Source organism: Aptenodytes patagonicus, chromosome 6, assembly GCF_965638725.1.
Source record: "Aptenodytes patagonicus chromosome 6, bAptPat1.pri.cur, whole genome shotgun sequence".
Lineage (NCBI taxonomy): Eukaryota > Metazoa > Chordata > Aves > Sphenisciformes > Spheniscidae > Aptenodytes > Aptenodytes patagonicus.
Window position 1 is genome coordinate 4,223,787 of NC_134954.1, and position 12,918 is coordinate 4,236,704.

General features: G+C 41.8%; 1 protein-coding gene across 5 annotated transcripts in view; it reads right to left on the bottom strand.

Annotated features, from left to right (window-relative positions):
* Positions 1-12,918, bottom strand: part of DOCK10 (dedicator of cytokinesis 10) — a 141,868-nt gene that overhangs the window by 29,607 nt on the left and 99,343 nt on the right. For 3 of the 5 annotated variants that reach the window (XM_076340893.1, XM_076340889.1, XM_076340892.1), the window contains 12 exons: positions 11,801-11,872; positions 11,040-11,186; positions 8,995-9,078; positions 6,057-6,153; positions 4,701-4,745; positions 4,033-4,208; positions 3,784-3,900; positions 2,647-2,758; positions 1,803-1,924; positions 1,603-1,717; positions 1,369-1,435; positions 572-619 (listed from right to left, as the gene is read on the bottom strand). In XM_076340893.1, the coding sequence (XP_076197008.1) occupies positions 572-619; positions 1,369-1,435; positions 1,603-1,717; positions 1,803-1,924; positions 2,647-2,758; positions 3,784-3,900; positions 4,033-4,208; positions 4,701-4,745; positions 6,057-6,153; positions 8,995-9,078; positions 11,040-11,186; positions 11,801-11,872 (1,202 nt within the window). The remainder of the gene's footprint in view (positions 1-571; positions 620-1,368; positions 1,436-1,602; positions 1,718-1,802; positions 1,925-2,646; positions 2,759-3,783; positions 3,901-4,032; positions 4,209-4,700; positions 4,746-6,056; positions 6,154-8,994; positions 9,079-11,039; positions 11,187-11,800; positions 11,873-12,918) is intronic. The other 2 variants (XM_076340891.1, XM_076340890.1) reach the window with 2 other exon arrangements.

A 12,918-nucleotide genomic window follows, 5' to 3' on the forward strand; every position in this document is an offset into this window, starting at 1 on the left:
AGCATGAACTGCTTCACCTGGTGACCTTTCGTTTTCCCGCAGTATGACATATAGACAAGTCCACAGTGGTAACGTTAAATTAAAAATGAAACATCAACTGAGGCAAAGCGTGCGTTTCACATTTCACAGCTGGAACACGATCTCATGCTCTTTCAGAGAGTGGGTAGAGACAGAAGATTATTTTTTTTATCGCTGTGGAACATTTATCTACGCCCATTAAAACTATTCTTTCCATTATATGGATGGAAAATACAGTGTTCAAGTTCCTTCGTTTGGCATACGCACAGAAATATGGTTGAGAATGGCCCAGTATTTGGGGTTATAAATGCAACGGTGGTTATCATATCATCACATGCAATTCATCTTTTACACCAGGTATGTACTCAGATGTCCAGAACATCACGATAACATTGTTTGCATAAAAGAAAAAATGAAGCGTACATTGGCTTCAGTATGTCAGACTGATGCTTTCAGGAGAAAACTGATAGATACACCGTTAACCCCATTTAAGCCTAATGTAATGCAGCAATATTTAAATACTGTAACATACAGGCTATAACTAGGGAATTACCTTACAATATTGCGTTTTCCTAGATATCTGAAATTTTGCAGACAAACCCTGAAAGATAAAACAACACATTTTATGTCTATTAATGGCTTCCTAATTACGAAAAAATGCTGAATCTTAGTGCCTCGAAGAGACCTGTGGCATATGCACCTCCTAGTAAGCAAACAGAATAGAACGCAGCAGCTCCCAGCCTAGGGGTGCACAAGACGCGGCACCACTTTCCACACCCTTGTTCCCTTTCTCCATGGTTGAAGATTCCTGCTTGGTGAGGAGGCAAAGACTTGGCTGCAAAAGCATTGCTTCTTCACCACTTGAAGTTAAATAACTCGCATTTCACTTACGAGACGGTGAGGAAATTCTGAAAACAGCTACCCACGTGGATTCTGCAGACATGCATTGATTGAGCAAACCACCTTGGAGATGTGAAAAGCAGGTAATCCTACGTTACATGGCTTTTCTTCTGGTTTGGAAGTTTTGGGGAGCTAAATACTTTTCCTTTCTCAAGGGAGGAATAGAATCTCAACCCCAAATGGGGAAACTACTACGAAAATCTCTTTTAGGAGGAACACCCAAAGCATTATGCCCCCTGTTCATGGAAATGACCAACACATTGGAGGATATGGATTTTATCAGTAATGTCTCATTACGACTTCGGAAGATTATGGCAAAATAATCTAAGATACAAGAGGTATCTCAGCCTATTCCACTAGGTGGACAAACCCAAAGAGAAATTATTTGCAGCAGTCACTTTAGAACATCATCATTTAACGAAAAATCAACCAACCACAAAATGAACTTACTCTAAAATGCTGAAAAAGTCTGTTATTTCTGAGAATGGTGCTCGCAACCAGTAGGAGATCAGCGCGTCTGAAGGGAGATATTAAAATATATTATGTATCTGTTACAGGGAATTGAACTTGACCCAAAGCCTGTAAAATACACTGATAATTATTCTAATTTAACGTTCGTTTGGATTCAGCATTCACAATATTTTACAACAACGTAAATTAGGCAGCGAGTGCACATTTTCTTACCTTCTGAAATGGTTTTCATGATGTGAAGGAAACACATAAGAAGGCTTCGAGTTTCAGCTTGATCCAACTTGTCAAAACGAAGAGTCGATCCAATCAAAGACAAAGGTCTCATGATCTGTTGAATTGACAGCAAAGGGCCTTCTTAAGTATAGTGATAGGTTTCCACCTCTAGTAACCGTTTTCAACATTTGCACATGTACCTTTTCACACGTGTCAGTTCTCTCACTGTTTTTTTCATTGGTACTTGGGTTAGATTCAAGACTTGCTAAGGAAGCTCTGGAGTCAGCATGGTTTGCTGCAGAGATAGCTATTGATGAAAAGGCTGTAAATGAAAGTCATAGCAAACATGCTAAACTAAAACATTTATGGATACAAAAACTAACAAGAAAAATGGAGAACTTAAAATTATGTCACATGCTGGATTGACACCAGTGCTTTGAACTTCCAATAGCAAAGCTATCGATGGCTATTTTTAGTACTGAAAACATGCAACCAGTTGAAGTAAAATGATTCAGTTCGCCGTTATTCGTGACGTTAAAATGGCCTGTTGCGTTCCGTAAGGCCTGACCTAAAGCCACAAAAATCAGTGGAACGATGCCCGTGCACTTCCCTCAATTTTGAAATGGGCTTTGGAGGAAGTGAACACAGTCAGTCGTGTTTCTACCCTCCCATTAAGCCTGGAAAAACTAAGAATACTTGCCTCCAAGAGACTTCAGGAGTTTTCAGGAGAAACTTTGGAACTATTCTTAAGTCAGGCAGAGACTACAAGAATGAACTCGGGCACAGGGATTTGTGAGAGCCTGAATGCTGGCATCGTTCCAAAGCAGGAGAGTAAGTGAAGCCGGCAGAAGGAGAGCGGCTTCACAAGAAAAATAAAAATCAATCCAAAAGCACCCAAAGGGAAGAGAAACATTGCACACCATGTTTCCCTGAATATCATACAAAATGGGTTAATGATATCCTCCGTGAATACTAAGCAGAAAGCACGATGGATTGAGATACACGGAAATCTACCCGTGTGCGTGTTCAATCTGTCATTTATACCTGCTATAGAGTTCAGAACATCTTTGGAAAAGGACGTGTCCACAGAGTTTGCATGTTTCATTGCTGTCTGGCTCTGAAATCCTCCGGCTGTGCTCAAGTCATCCCTAGATCCCTGTATTTTGAAAGAAACAGAACAAACTCCAGTGAATGGTATCACTCATAACTTTCTTGACGACAGCACACCCGACAGGCTTTTCTTAGACACTGAGCCCAAAAACCTACTCTCAGTTGTTTAGACACGACAGCCTTAAAAGATCAAGGCTTGCCATAATACGCCGAGTAGTTACCTGCAATATGAAACCCTCTCATAATTGAAGTTGCAAAGGACAGATCAAGTCTAACTGTGGTTGCCTCTTAAACACTAGCACAGCACTGGGAAAGGAGCATTAACTGCTGTTAGCAACGACCAGATGAAACGGGCTCGTTTGCTGGAAGGACTGAAAGACACAACAGCCCTGCAGACACCTGTTTCTAGTTCTTAAAGCAGGGCTATGATTATAACACATCTAATCTTTTAACAAATAAACAAACGTGCTCCTCCACATGCGCCGTTTATACAGACGTTTTCTGTGGTGGTAAAGCTGTTTTATGATGTTTCTGTACCCCTCCCCTTCTTCAGCTACTTGTATGCGTTCCCTCCGCCTCCTGGTAGAGTTCACGGTCCCCTGTTGTACCAGTGACGCTGCTTGTAGGTTCACGATGCAACCCTGCAAAGAATCTGTGGGCGATGGCAGTTTTTATTTACAACAACGTCTCCCAGCCACCTGCCCAGGGACCTGCCTGAGGACAGGGTCCTCAGCCCCCAGCCTGCGGCACCAGGGCAGAGGTACCTGACGGACTGGCTGGGGCTGCAAACCTCTAACTTTGAGTTTCCAGCCCTGGAACAGCCAGTGTCCTGGGTCTGTTCCAGACCCACGGTCTGTACCCTGCCGGTACAGACTCCCGGGGCCCTGCAAGTGCTCTGCAAATCGAGACCTTCCGAATTAAACATTGCGGGTGCAAACAAATCAGCGTTTTCAGAACCGCATTTCGTTAGCGAATTTGTGATCAGCATAAACTTGGACCTCTTCCCACCAGATCGACCGGGTCAGACCTCAGTTTGATCGTTTCAGCGTTCTGAAAAATCACATGAATTACCTGATTGGAAGTATTGATATTGAAAAGGAACATATCCTTCATGTAAATCCTTGGCATATTGTCCAAAAGCATTCCATAGAGCGGCATGTACAGGTTTGCAATTTGTGCTTGTTTTGCCTAAAAAATAAAAGATACAGCATAATCCTGAAGAAACTAATTAACGTACATTACTGACTAAGGAAGTTTCATATATGTTTAGCTACTGTATGACTAACAAATGAAAAAAGAATAAACAAACAGTTTTTTTACCGGCTCTGCGTATCGATCATCAAACGAATGCTTTGCCATTAAGTTTTTAAGCACAGCCAAAGCTAAGTGCCTAATATCCTGGTCTTCTTGCAAGGCAAAACCAACCTCCCGCAGCAGGACTCCAATTAGAAAATGTTTACGGCAAAATTCATTGGTCAATGTGTACTCTGGAATATCTTGGAACAGAACGAACAAGAACGCTTAAATTAAGATATAGGTTACATCCCCCCCCCCCCCATTTTCCAAATTTTCAATAACTTTTATTGATGTAATCCACTGTTAAACCTTGATTTCCTGATCTGACTGCCCCATTCTGCTCCCTCACTTGCTAGAATGAATTAATCTAGTATTATTATTTCTCCAAATCATGCAGTTTTTACAATTTAATAATAAAAGACAATTTATATACATATTCCCATATGAGAATCTCAAATGTTTTGCACATAGGTAAGACTATTCACTTCTTTGAGGCACAGAGTCCAAATTGTTGTTCCCATATTCTAGCTAGAAGAGTTCTAAAACACAGAGATCCAGACTAGTCCCACTTTTGAAAACAGTAAATAATTTTTGCCTAAATTTGCCACAGTTCAGTGGCAGCAGTCAAAGGAAATCTTAAAGCACTCGATGCACAATTCTGCTTACTTCTTATGCAGTCATTCTGTTCATACCTGATGTTCGATATTCCTGTGTTGATTCTGAAGGCGTCAAAAGGTCTTCAGTTTTCATAAATATAAAAAAAAATAGGCAAAAATCATGCACATTTTTTTACTTATTAAGTGTAAAAAATACATGTGCTTTGTATCTTTTTTTTTTTGTTGTTGTTAATTTGACTCAAATTGGAATGAAACAGCTTCTACTGCTAAAGAAAGCTGTGAGTGTCAGAACTGAACTGACTTTTTGGTGCTGAAAACCGAAGCAAAAAGGAGACAAGGGCCCATGGTGTGAGAGAAGCTGCACAGCGACATGATTCTGCCTTCCACTGGAAGATACCTTCCACCCTCAGCAACTTAAAGGACCGCAGCCCAAGTGAACTCCCCAGAGTCCACGGAGAACTGTCAGAACTGGGAATTGTGCCCAGGGCTGAAATCCCAGCGCCTTTGAAACCAAGAGGAAAAGCACCCAGTGCTGGGCACCGGCCACAAAGTTAGGTTGGAAATAACGGGTTTCAGCGCACGAGACGGAACGCACGGTGGCTGCTGGCTTTGGGGCACGGGCAGGGTGGATTCACTCCCGTGGTAGAGCATGGGCAAAACCTGTTTATGCTTCTCTGCAAAACATGGGTTACACACGGTATCCCCTGCCTTGAGAAGCGGCTCAGGAGGTAGTACTGACAGATCGTGACATGGGCCTCTCTCGCCTCGCTGCTCCGGGTAAAACACTGCAGTATGTGGTGTCCATGTAAAGTTCAGGCCAAGCAAGTAAATGCACTTGGGAGAAAAGGGCCATTGCATGGGACCTGCCGGCCAGTCCTAGAGATACTCTGGAGGCAAAAGTACCAACGGCCTATTATCCGAGAGATGGATGTTTCCAAACTCCTGCTGCACGTCCAGTTCAGATCTTCCCCGCAAAGGGGGGGCTGTCACACGGACAAGTCATACTCCCAGCAGCAGCAGGAAAGCCCGTTCCCAAATAGTAGAGTTTCACAACGCCCTTATCACTGCCTCAGCTTCTTCCCCTCCCCGCTGTACCTGCTCAGCCCCTTCCCTAGCTCACCGCCTCCCAAGGCTACTGCAGCTTTAGTAATTAGTCCTCACAAATAGTCCGGTTCATTCACCTCAAAACTTCCAGCGAAGGAGTCGCCCCCCCACCGCCTAACTGGGCTGTCAGGGGTTGCATTTACTTACAGGCATACCGAAATGAGGTTATTTTTATCACACTGCTTAAGTACCACACCTGAAAAGCCATGTGGGGCTTCTGTGCCTGATGTGCAGACGAGATACTTCAGAGAGTTAATTGTTATCTGCTCTTTCAACCTCCCGATAATTCGCCGTTGTTACAGAACCCCTTTCGGGGTGGTGCCTTACCAGGAATGTTTGAAGAGCGTATGGGCAGGCACAGAGGGATAAAGTGCTCGTGGTGACAGACTTCTTGGAGAAAGTCAAATTTGAACTGATGTAAAATCTGAGAAATCACAACAGGCAACGGCTCAGTTCACGTTAAAACAGGGACAACGGTAAGACAGAGCTGCACTACTGTTTATCTCTACCTCAGAATTCATACTCACACCCGACAACAAAACCTTACGGCTTGCTATGCCAAGCTGCATGAATAATAAACATTTGGTTTTCGTCTCTGTTATCAAACGAAGTTTTCACAGTCAAACAAGATTTTGGATTCCTCAACTATGATTTTTCATTGAAGATGTACTGATAAACATAAGCTTGACCCAAGCTAAATATTTAAGGTATATTTGAAGCCACACTGGGTCTTTTGATGGTATATACTATAGCATATAATCATAGTGAAGTATATCTTCTCCATTTATGTATATCACATAAATTTGGGACCGTCATAATTATTATGCCTTTCTTCTCTTTTTTTTTTTTTTTTTCTCCCTTTCTTTTTTTCTTCTTCTTCTTTTTTTGGTCAACGAAATACAAAGTTTCAGCCACACAGGCCAGATCCAAAACTTATTGATAGCGGTGAAAACTTCCTCTATTGATGCCAGTGAGTTCCAGCTCCGAGGGATTTGGGTGTTATATAATTTTGGTATTTTTTCCTTAATATCTCCCTCCCAAGAAGCCATCCACGATCTTTTGTGGAGCCTTGCAACTACCTCAAGAATTTATCATTCCCACTATAATGATGTGCCACTGAGACAGAAAGATAATACATGACATCCAGTAGTAAATTTTTATTTCCACCTTCTCAGCTCACTGTTCTCAGTGGCAGAAAGCAGTCGTTCAGGACTACCAATACGACACTGCATCGATCTAGGACAAACATTTGCCCTAGCATTAGAAAGTACTCGTAAAGGTCTTTTATTTGCCCTGTGTTTAAGTCTGTCAGCCGCTAAAATTAAATTGTAGCATTTCTGCTGGCACCGTCAGGCTAGGATACCTGGAACGTGCACTTTTCAGAGTCTACCGAGTAGTGGATGGTGGGGAATTTTTCCTTGAAATGTTTTATTGCACTGTAGTACCTCATCAGGAATACAGCTGGACATGCAATTCAGGGTCTAGTGGCAAATAAAGAAATGAAGCACCTGAAACGTGTTTCGCAAGAGGAACTGTGACATTTTGAAGGAACACAACAATGAACTGAATTCTAATGAGGTATTTCAACTTTTGAATAAATATTTCTCAAAACAATGTTTAAATGTCAAAATACGGAATACTGTGAGGGATATTTCTGTGGAACAGAAATTATGGTGCTTCATTCACAGTTACAATAAATTCAAACCGCAATGTTATAGACGGATACACCCACAGACTATTTATTCAAGCAGCAATATACGCTGTTAAATTTGCTGAAGAGAGCGGTCAGATTGCAGTATCATCTTTTCGATACATAAACAATCCAGTTAAAGAAGCAAAAGACACACAGAAAGAAATCCTGCGGCACGTTTGAACGACTGACTCTCGCTTAGGCGTCCAACTGAAAATGAAAACGATACAAGGCCTCCCTCTCCTTGGGGTCAGAAATCTCTGATTTTGTTTTGCGGCTATTGTTTTCAAGCGCCGCAAAGCCTGTTCCAGCGGTACATCTGTCTCAGCTCCGCAGTGATTCCGCTTGCACGCATCCTGGCACACGGCTCCGGAGGGATGCTGGGCGGCTGGCAACGCGAACGCACTTACTGCCAAGGAGGTGCTAAGTTCTCCTCTGCACACTGACTAATCTCAGGCTTTTCCACTGGCCATTAATTGGCTTTTTTAATTAAACATCTGTTTCTGTGGTAGAGTGTATTTAGGGAAGTTTGAAATGTGGAAACTATTTTCAGATTGCATAATATTATTTACAGAATTATAGACTTCAGGCTATGACATTAATACCGAGAGACTCCGTTCTACATCTGTTCCAGAGATTAGGGGAAAGACCCGAGTGCAGCGTGAAGTTGGTTTTAGTAAAAAGCAAAACAGAGCTGGGGTAATCTCACTCACTACCTACAGACGCCCAGATCACCACTAAAGAATTATAAAAAGTTAATGGACAAAAGTTTTGTAAGCTTTTTTGGGAAAGATGAGTCATTCAAAGCGTGTATCTTGAATACATGCTGTTACCTATCATCTTACATGCACCGGTACGATAGCTCAGAAACCCAGGCATGGAAGAGAAAAAGCCTGCGACTCATCCTGGTGGATGAAGAGTAAAGGAGTTAAGCTGAATAATTTGGGGACCTCTTGCAGTTTGAAATTGATTGGTCAAACTAGATCACTGACTATTATAGGTATTACAGAAGAAATTCAGGCTGCAGGGAATTTTCCTCACAGCAAGCACAAACGAATTTGGAGCAGACTGGCTTTCTTGCATCATCAATGAGGCAAGAGCATACCGTTCATTCAAAGTAACTGAGATATTACATTCTCACTGGAGTTTACACAATGGTAACTTGTTCATATGCTCTTACTTTAATCTCCCCAAAGAAAATTACTGCCAATTGCTGCCGATATTTATAGACCAAACCACAAGCGTACTCTCCAAAGAATCAAAGCTTGAATCCAAAGAATTTCTGACTGGTCAGCCTTTTGCATGCTTTGGTCCGAGCAGTCTTCGCAGAGCGTGCTCTCGCAGGGCTTGGTGAGTGGTTGTTTGGACATGGCTATTTACTCCCAGAAAAGGGGCTACATGGCTCAAACCCAAGAGGTTTTAACACACATTTAGAGTAAATGTTTTCACTGACTTGAGTTCTGAGCATGGTGAAGCCATGGAATAGATCATAAATAGTTTCAATATAAAAATATTCTGCCAGTGAGTCACTTCGGAAAAAACAAAAACAAACAAGCAAAAAAATCAAAACTATACCTTGCTATCTCCTGTTCCAAACATACTTATATAATTGTTGACCATCTTGAACACAAATCCACGATCCATAAATGTAAAACAGCGCTAAGAAAGGGGGAAAAAAAAGAATTGTTATTTTATAGCCAAAGAGGCAGTACGTGGCCTCACTTACCTGGCTGTTTGCCTTGCGTCACCTCTAAACTTGAATCATTTGCGCAGGTGAAGTTAGTATTACAGCAGGGCAAGGAAAACCAGGGAACCGGTGAATCTGGCTCGATTTTTAAATTTATTTTCCATAATAATAAATTGATCAAACTTCTCATTTTCACTGTGTCTAGAGTCTAAAATAACTACCACAGCATACAGCGCACTAGGAGAAAGCTTATCTAAAGAGAGTCATTCATGTACTGCAACACTCAATCGCTAGAGGCGGTACCTGACGGGAGCTGACCTGACTATCTCCTTCCGTGACAGAGCAGTGACTCTTGAGGAGTCAGTCCAGCCACAATACTCGCCGTCTATGAGCTACGTTATCTCTCTGGGAGCAAATACGCCACTACGTTACTTTACGATGAGAACGCTGCTCTTGCTGACTGATGGGGCTAAAGAGCCAGAAGGTGTAAAGGTTTTTGAGGGCCTTGGTGCTACACAGTTACTGACATTTTTTCCTTGCAGAGTCAGCTTACCAGATAGGGAATGCAATCTTGAATTCCCCCCTTCTCTGGTGTTCCTGAACTCTGCAAAACTAGTGAAGCCCCGAGCCTTCTGCCACACAGCATTATAACAGGGCTGCTGCAACCCCAGCCTGGAGAAAGCCATATATCACCTCTAACCTATGTAATTCTTTCTGGCAGACTAGATTTGAAAAGCAATTGAAAACACAGCCATATGCCACATCATATAACGCAACATTACTGTCTTCCCACTTTAGCTGAGTGACGCACAAAAATAGCGTGCAAATCTGCAACACCTCCACAGGCGCAACGCCACACAACTACTGACTAAGCCCCTCCGTCTACGCTCCTGCCTCAGACCAGCGTCATCTTCCAAATGATGTGACACTACGGATAGATACAGCTTAACGTCAGTATGCCAACAGCAGCTAGGGCTTCCCTATGGTATCAGCGACAGAGGCCAACACAGTGGACAGCAAGTTCATCATTTATTTCACCTATGTACGAAAGGAGAAAAATCCACCTTTGGTTTGTGGTTGTTCTCCTTATAACCTCACAGGAACATTTTATTGCTAGAATACTGCTCCCTCCTAATGCCGTGCTTCAGTTTGTCGTAAAAGATTTGAGCCTGGGTTTCAGGGGGTACTATATACAACATTCTGGGCATCATTAATGTAGATCATTCCATTAATGGCAAGGGGGTGTGTGTGCGTGTCCAGTTTAAATCTAGATGAAGTATCTGGCCACATAACTTCTTGAATGGCAATTTTCCCATGCTCCACAGCTAATTCAATGCTGGGAAAATAAAAATGATTGAGAAATAGTAGGACAAAACCATAAAATGCAACCCCTTTTAGTGACTCTTCCAAAGCACGCGTGTATTTTCTTATATTTGGTAAATGAAAGGGCATTACAGAGTTAAAAAGGTAGGTTACAGTATTTCACATAATACTTGCAATTTGCTTATTTTGGTTTGTAAAAGCTGTCCACTCTGTTGTGATTAGGAAATATTAATCCATCCACAGTCATTCAGAGCTATAGTATTTAAAGAAAATATACCAGCTCAACTGTAACTACAGTTTCGTTCCTTACCAAACTTTTTACCCATTTGAATATAATGTAAGAATCTGCAAAAATTGAAAACTTGGACTCTTTTAGAGAATAGATATAAATGAATCAGAATTGCTTTAAAGCAGACTTAGACAAAGCTTTTGGATTCTCAAAGACCCAAGGGCATAGAAAAACTGAACTATAGGTCAATACTGAACTTGGAAATTGAGCCATCATTCACTCAGAATTGTTTTTATTCCCTTTGACTAGACTAGAATAGTCTCAAGTTTGCATTAAGTATGGGGAAATAAGTGCCTATGCTGTAATGACAGAACATCTCACCTTGAGAAATCTGGCAGCGCTATAGTTTGCATTCCTGGTTTCTTCAAGAGCGTCTTTGTACTTCCAAACAACATGGTCTGCTAAGACCATCACAAGTGTATCCAGCTCGGTTTGAAACGATTCTGGAAACCTTTGAGTTCGAGAAACCTAAGCAGGGAACAGATCATCACTTGAGAGTGCACGATGTTGCACATTAACCTGAAAATACATTCAGGCCAAGAACAAAGACAATAAAACACAGGTCATCCAACATAGAAGAAAAATATTCCTAGAGTTCCACGGATCTATTCTGGGTATAAACCCCAAAAGGAAGAATCTGGTCCATAGGAAAGCGGGAAATCTTATCCTCAGATTCCAGCACAAGTATACTAAGAGCATCTTTGATAATCAGGCAGAGAAGAGGTCAAAGCACTGATCTCCAGCTATGTAAGGTTTGCTCAAAGCAAAGTAGAGTTTCTAGATCATTTATTTGCTGCCTGGCATAATCACCTGTTGGGTATCCAGCGGAAATTAGAGAATTCTCGTTCCATTCTAACCCACCCATTACAAAGCTGATGCAACTGTATTTTTGGCCCACCAGTTCTGTACAGGCAAGAATAGGTTTGAGCCTAGCAGGTAATACAATGTTGTTGTATAACAGCGTTTCTTTTTTTGACCAGTCAAGAAGAAAAATCCAAGTATGTTACTTCCCAGGATTCCGCATTTTATATTTTCCCTAGGGGACTGATTGCCTACTTAATTGAGATCACGTATATACTTACCTTTGTTTTGTTTGTATCAACCAAGTGCTGTGCCATTGATTTTAAGATAACTGCAAAGAAGAACCAGGAATGCTGTTCAAAAGAAGGAAAAAAGAGGTTAGGAAAAATGATTATCTGATAAACACTTTACGACGCATTACCATTCCTTACAGATGGATAGCATTTCTCGGTAACGCGCAATGATAAACTCTGTGTGACAAATAAATTAAAGACCCTAAGTGCCGTGTATTATTTGAGTAACATTGGATCACGTCCTTAAGAGAGCTGAAGCCATCTCAGGCACTGTGGCTCTGTGCAACAAGGAGCCTGCAAACACCACTCCGACAATCCTTCCGCTCCTGCTCGGCGCCGTCTTCATTGTTGGTTTGCAGGTAACTGGCAGAAATGCATGATGCAGAGAACCTCAGAGAACAGAAGCTGAGAATAAACTGCTTTATTAGTTCCAGCAGATTGGTAATTTGGCCCAGAATAAGATGGTACTTCTTTAAAAGATAAACAGAGTGGTTCTTCAAATACCATTTGTAATAGTGAACAGATATTAATCTGTATCCTCACATATCTCAGGAGTCACGTGAAACAAATGCACTCAAAAAGCTTACAAATTGCAAAAAAAAAAAACCCCAAACCCCAATAAACCCAACCACAAGTACTCTTGCACGGTGCAGGTTTCCTGCAGGCCAGCTTTTCTGCTTTTTTCAGCCTACTTTTGCTATTCCAGTGGCTCAGCACAGTAAACAGGAACTGGTTCACCCTAAACAGTTGAACACGTTTTTGCCACTGGGAACTCCTGAGCTGGACCGGCTAGCTCTTATACCATAACCGACAGGCTCAGCGATGGGGCTTGCACACGTATGAATTTCTTAGGCCTGGTCTGATATGAGAAACCTCAGGAATCCTCAATCGTTCTCAATTTTGGTCACTGCCAGCCAAAGGCAGCAGCTGAAATCAGATATAAATGTCCTACTTACAGACGAATATTCTCCCTGCATCTTCCAAAATAAAAATTAAAACCAAGTATCCTAAAAGTAATTGCTCACATCATGTTGTGTAAGAATTAGGTTTCCGACTCAGACTGAGCTGTAACAGAAAGGAGGATTTTTATTATGCAAATCACGGCA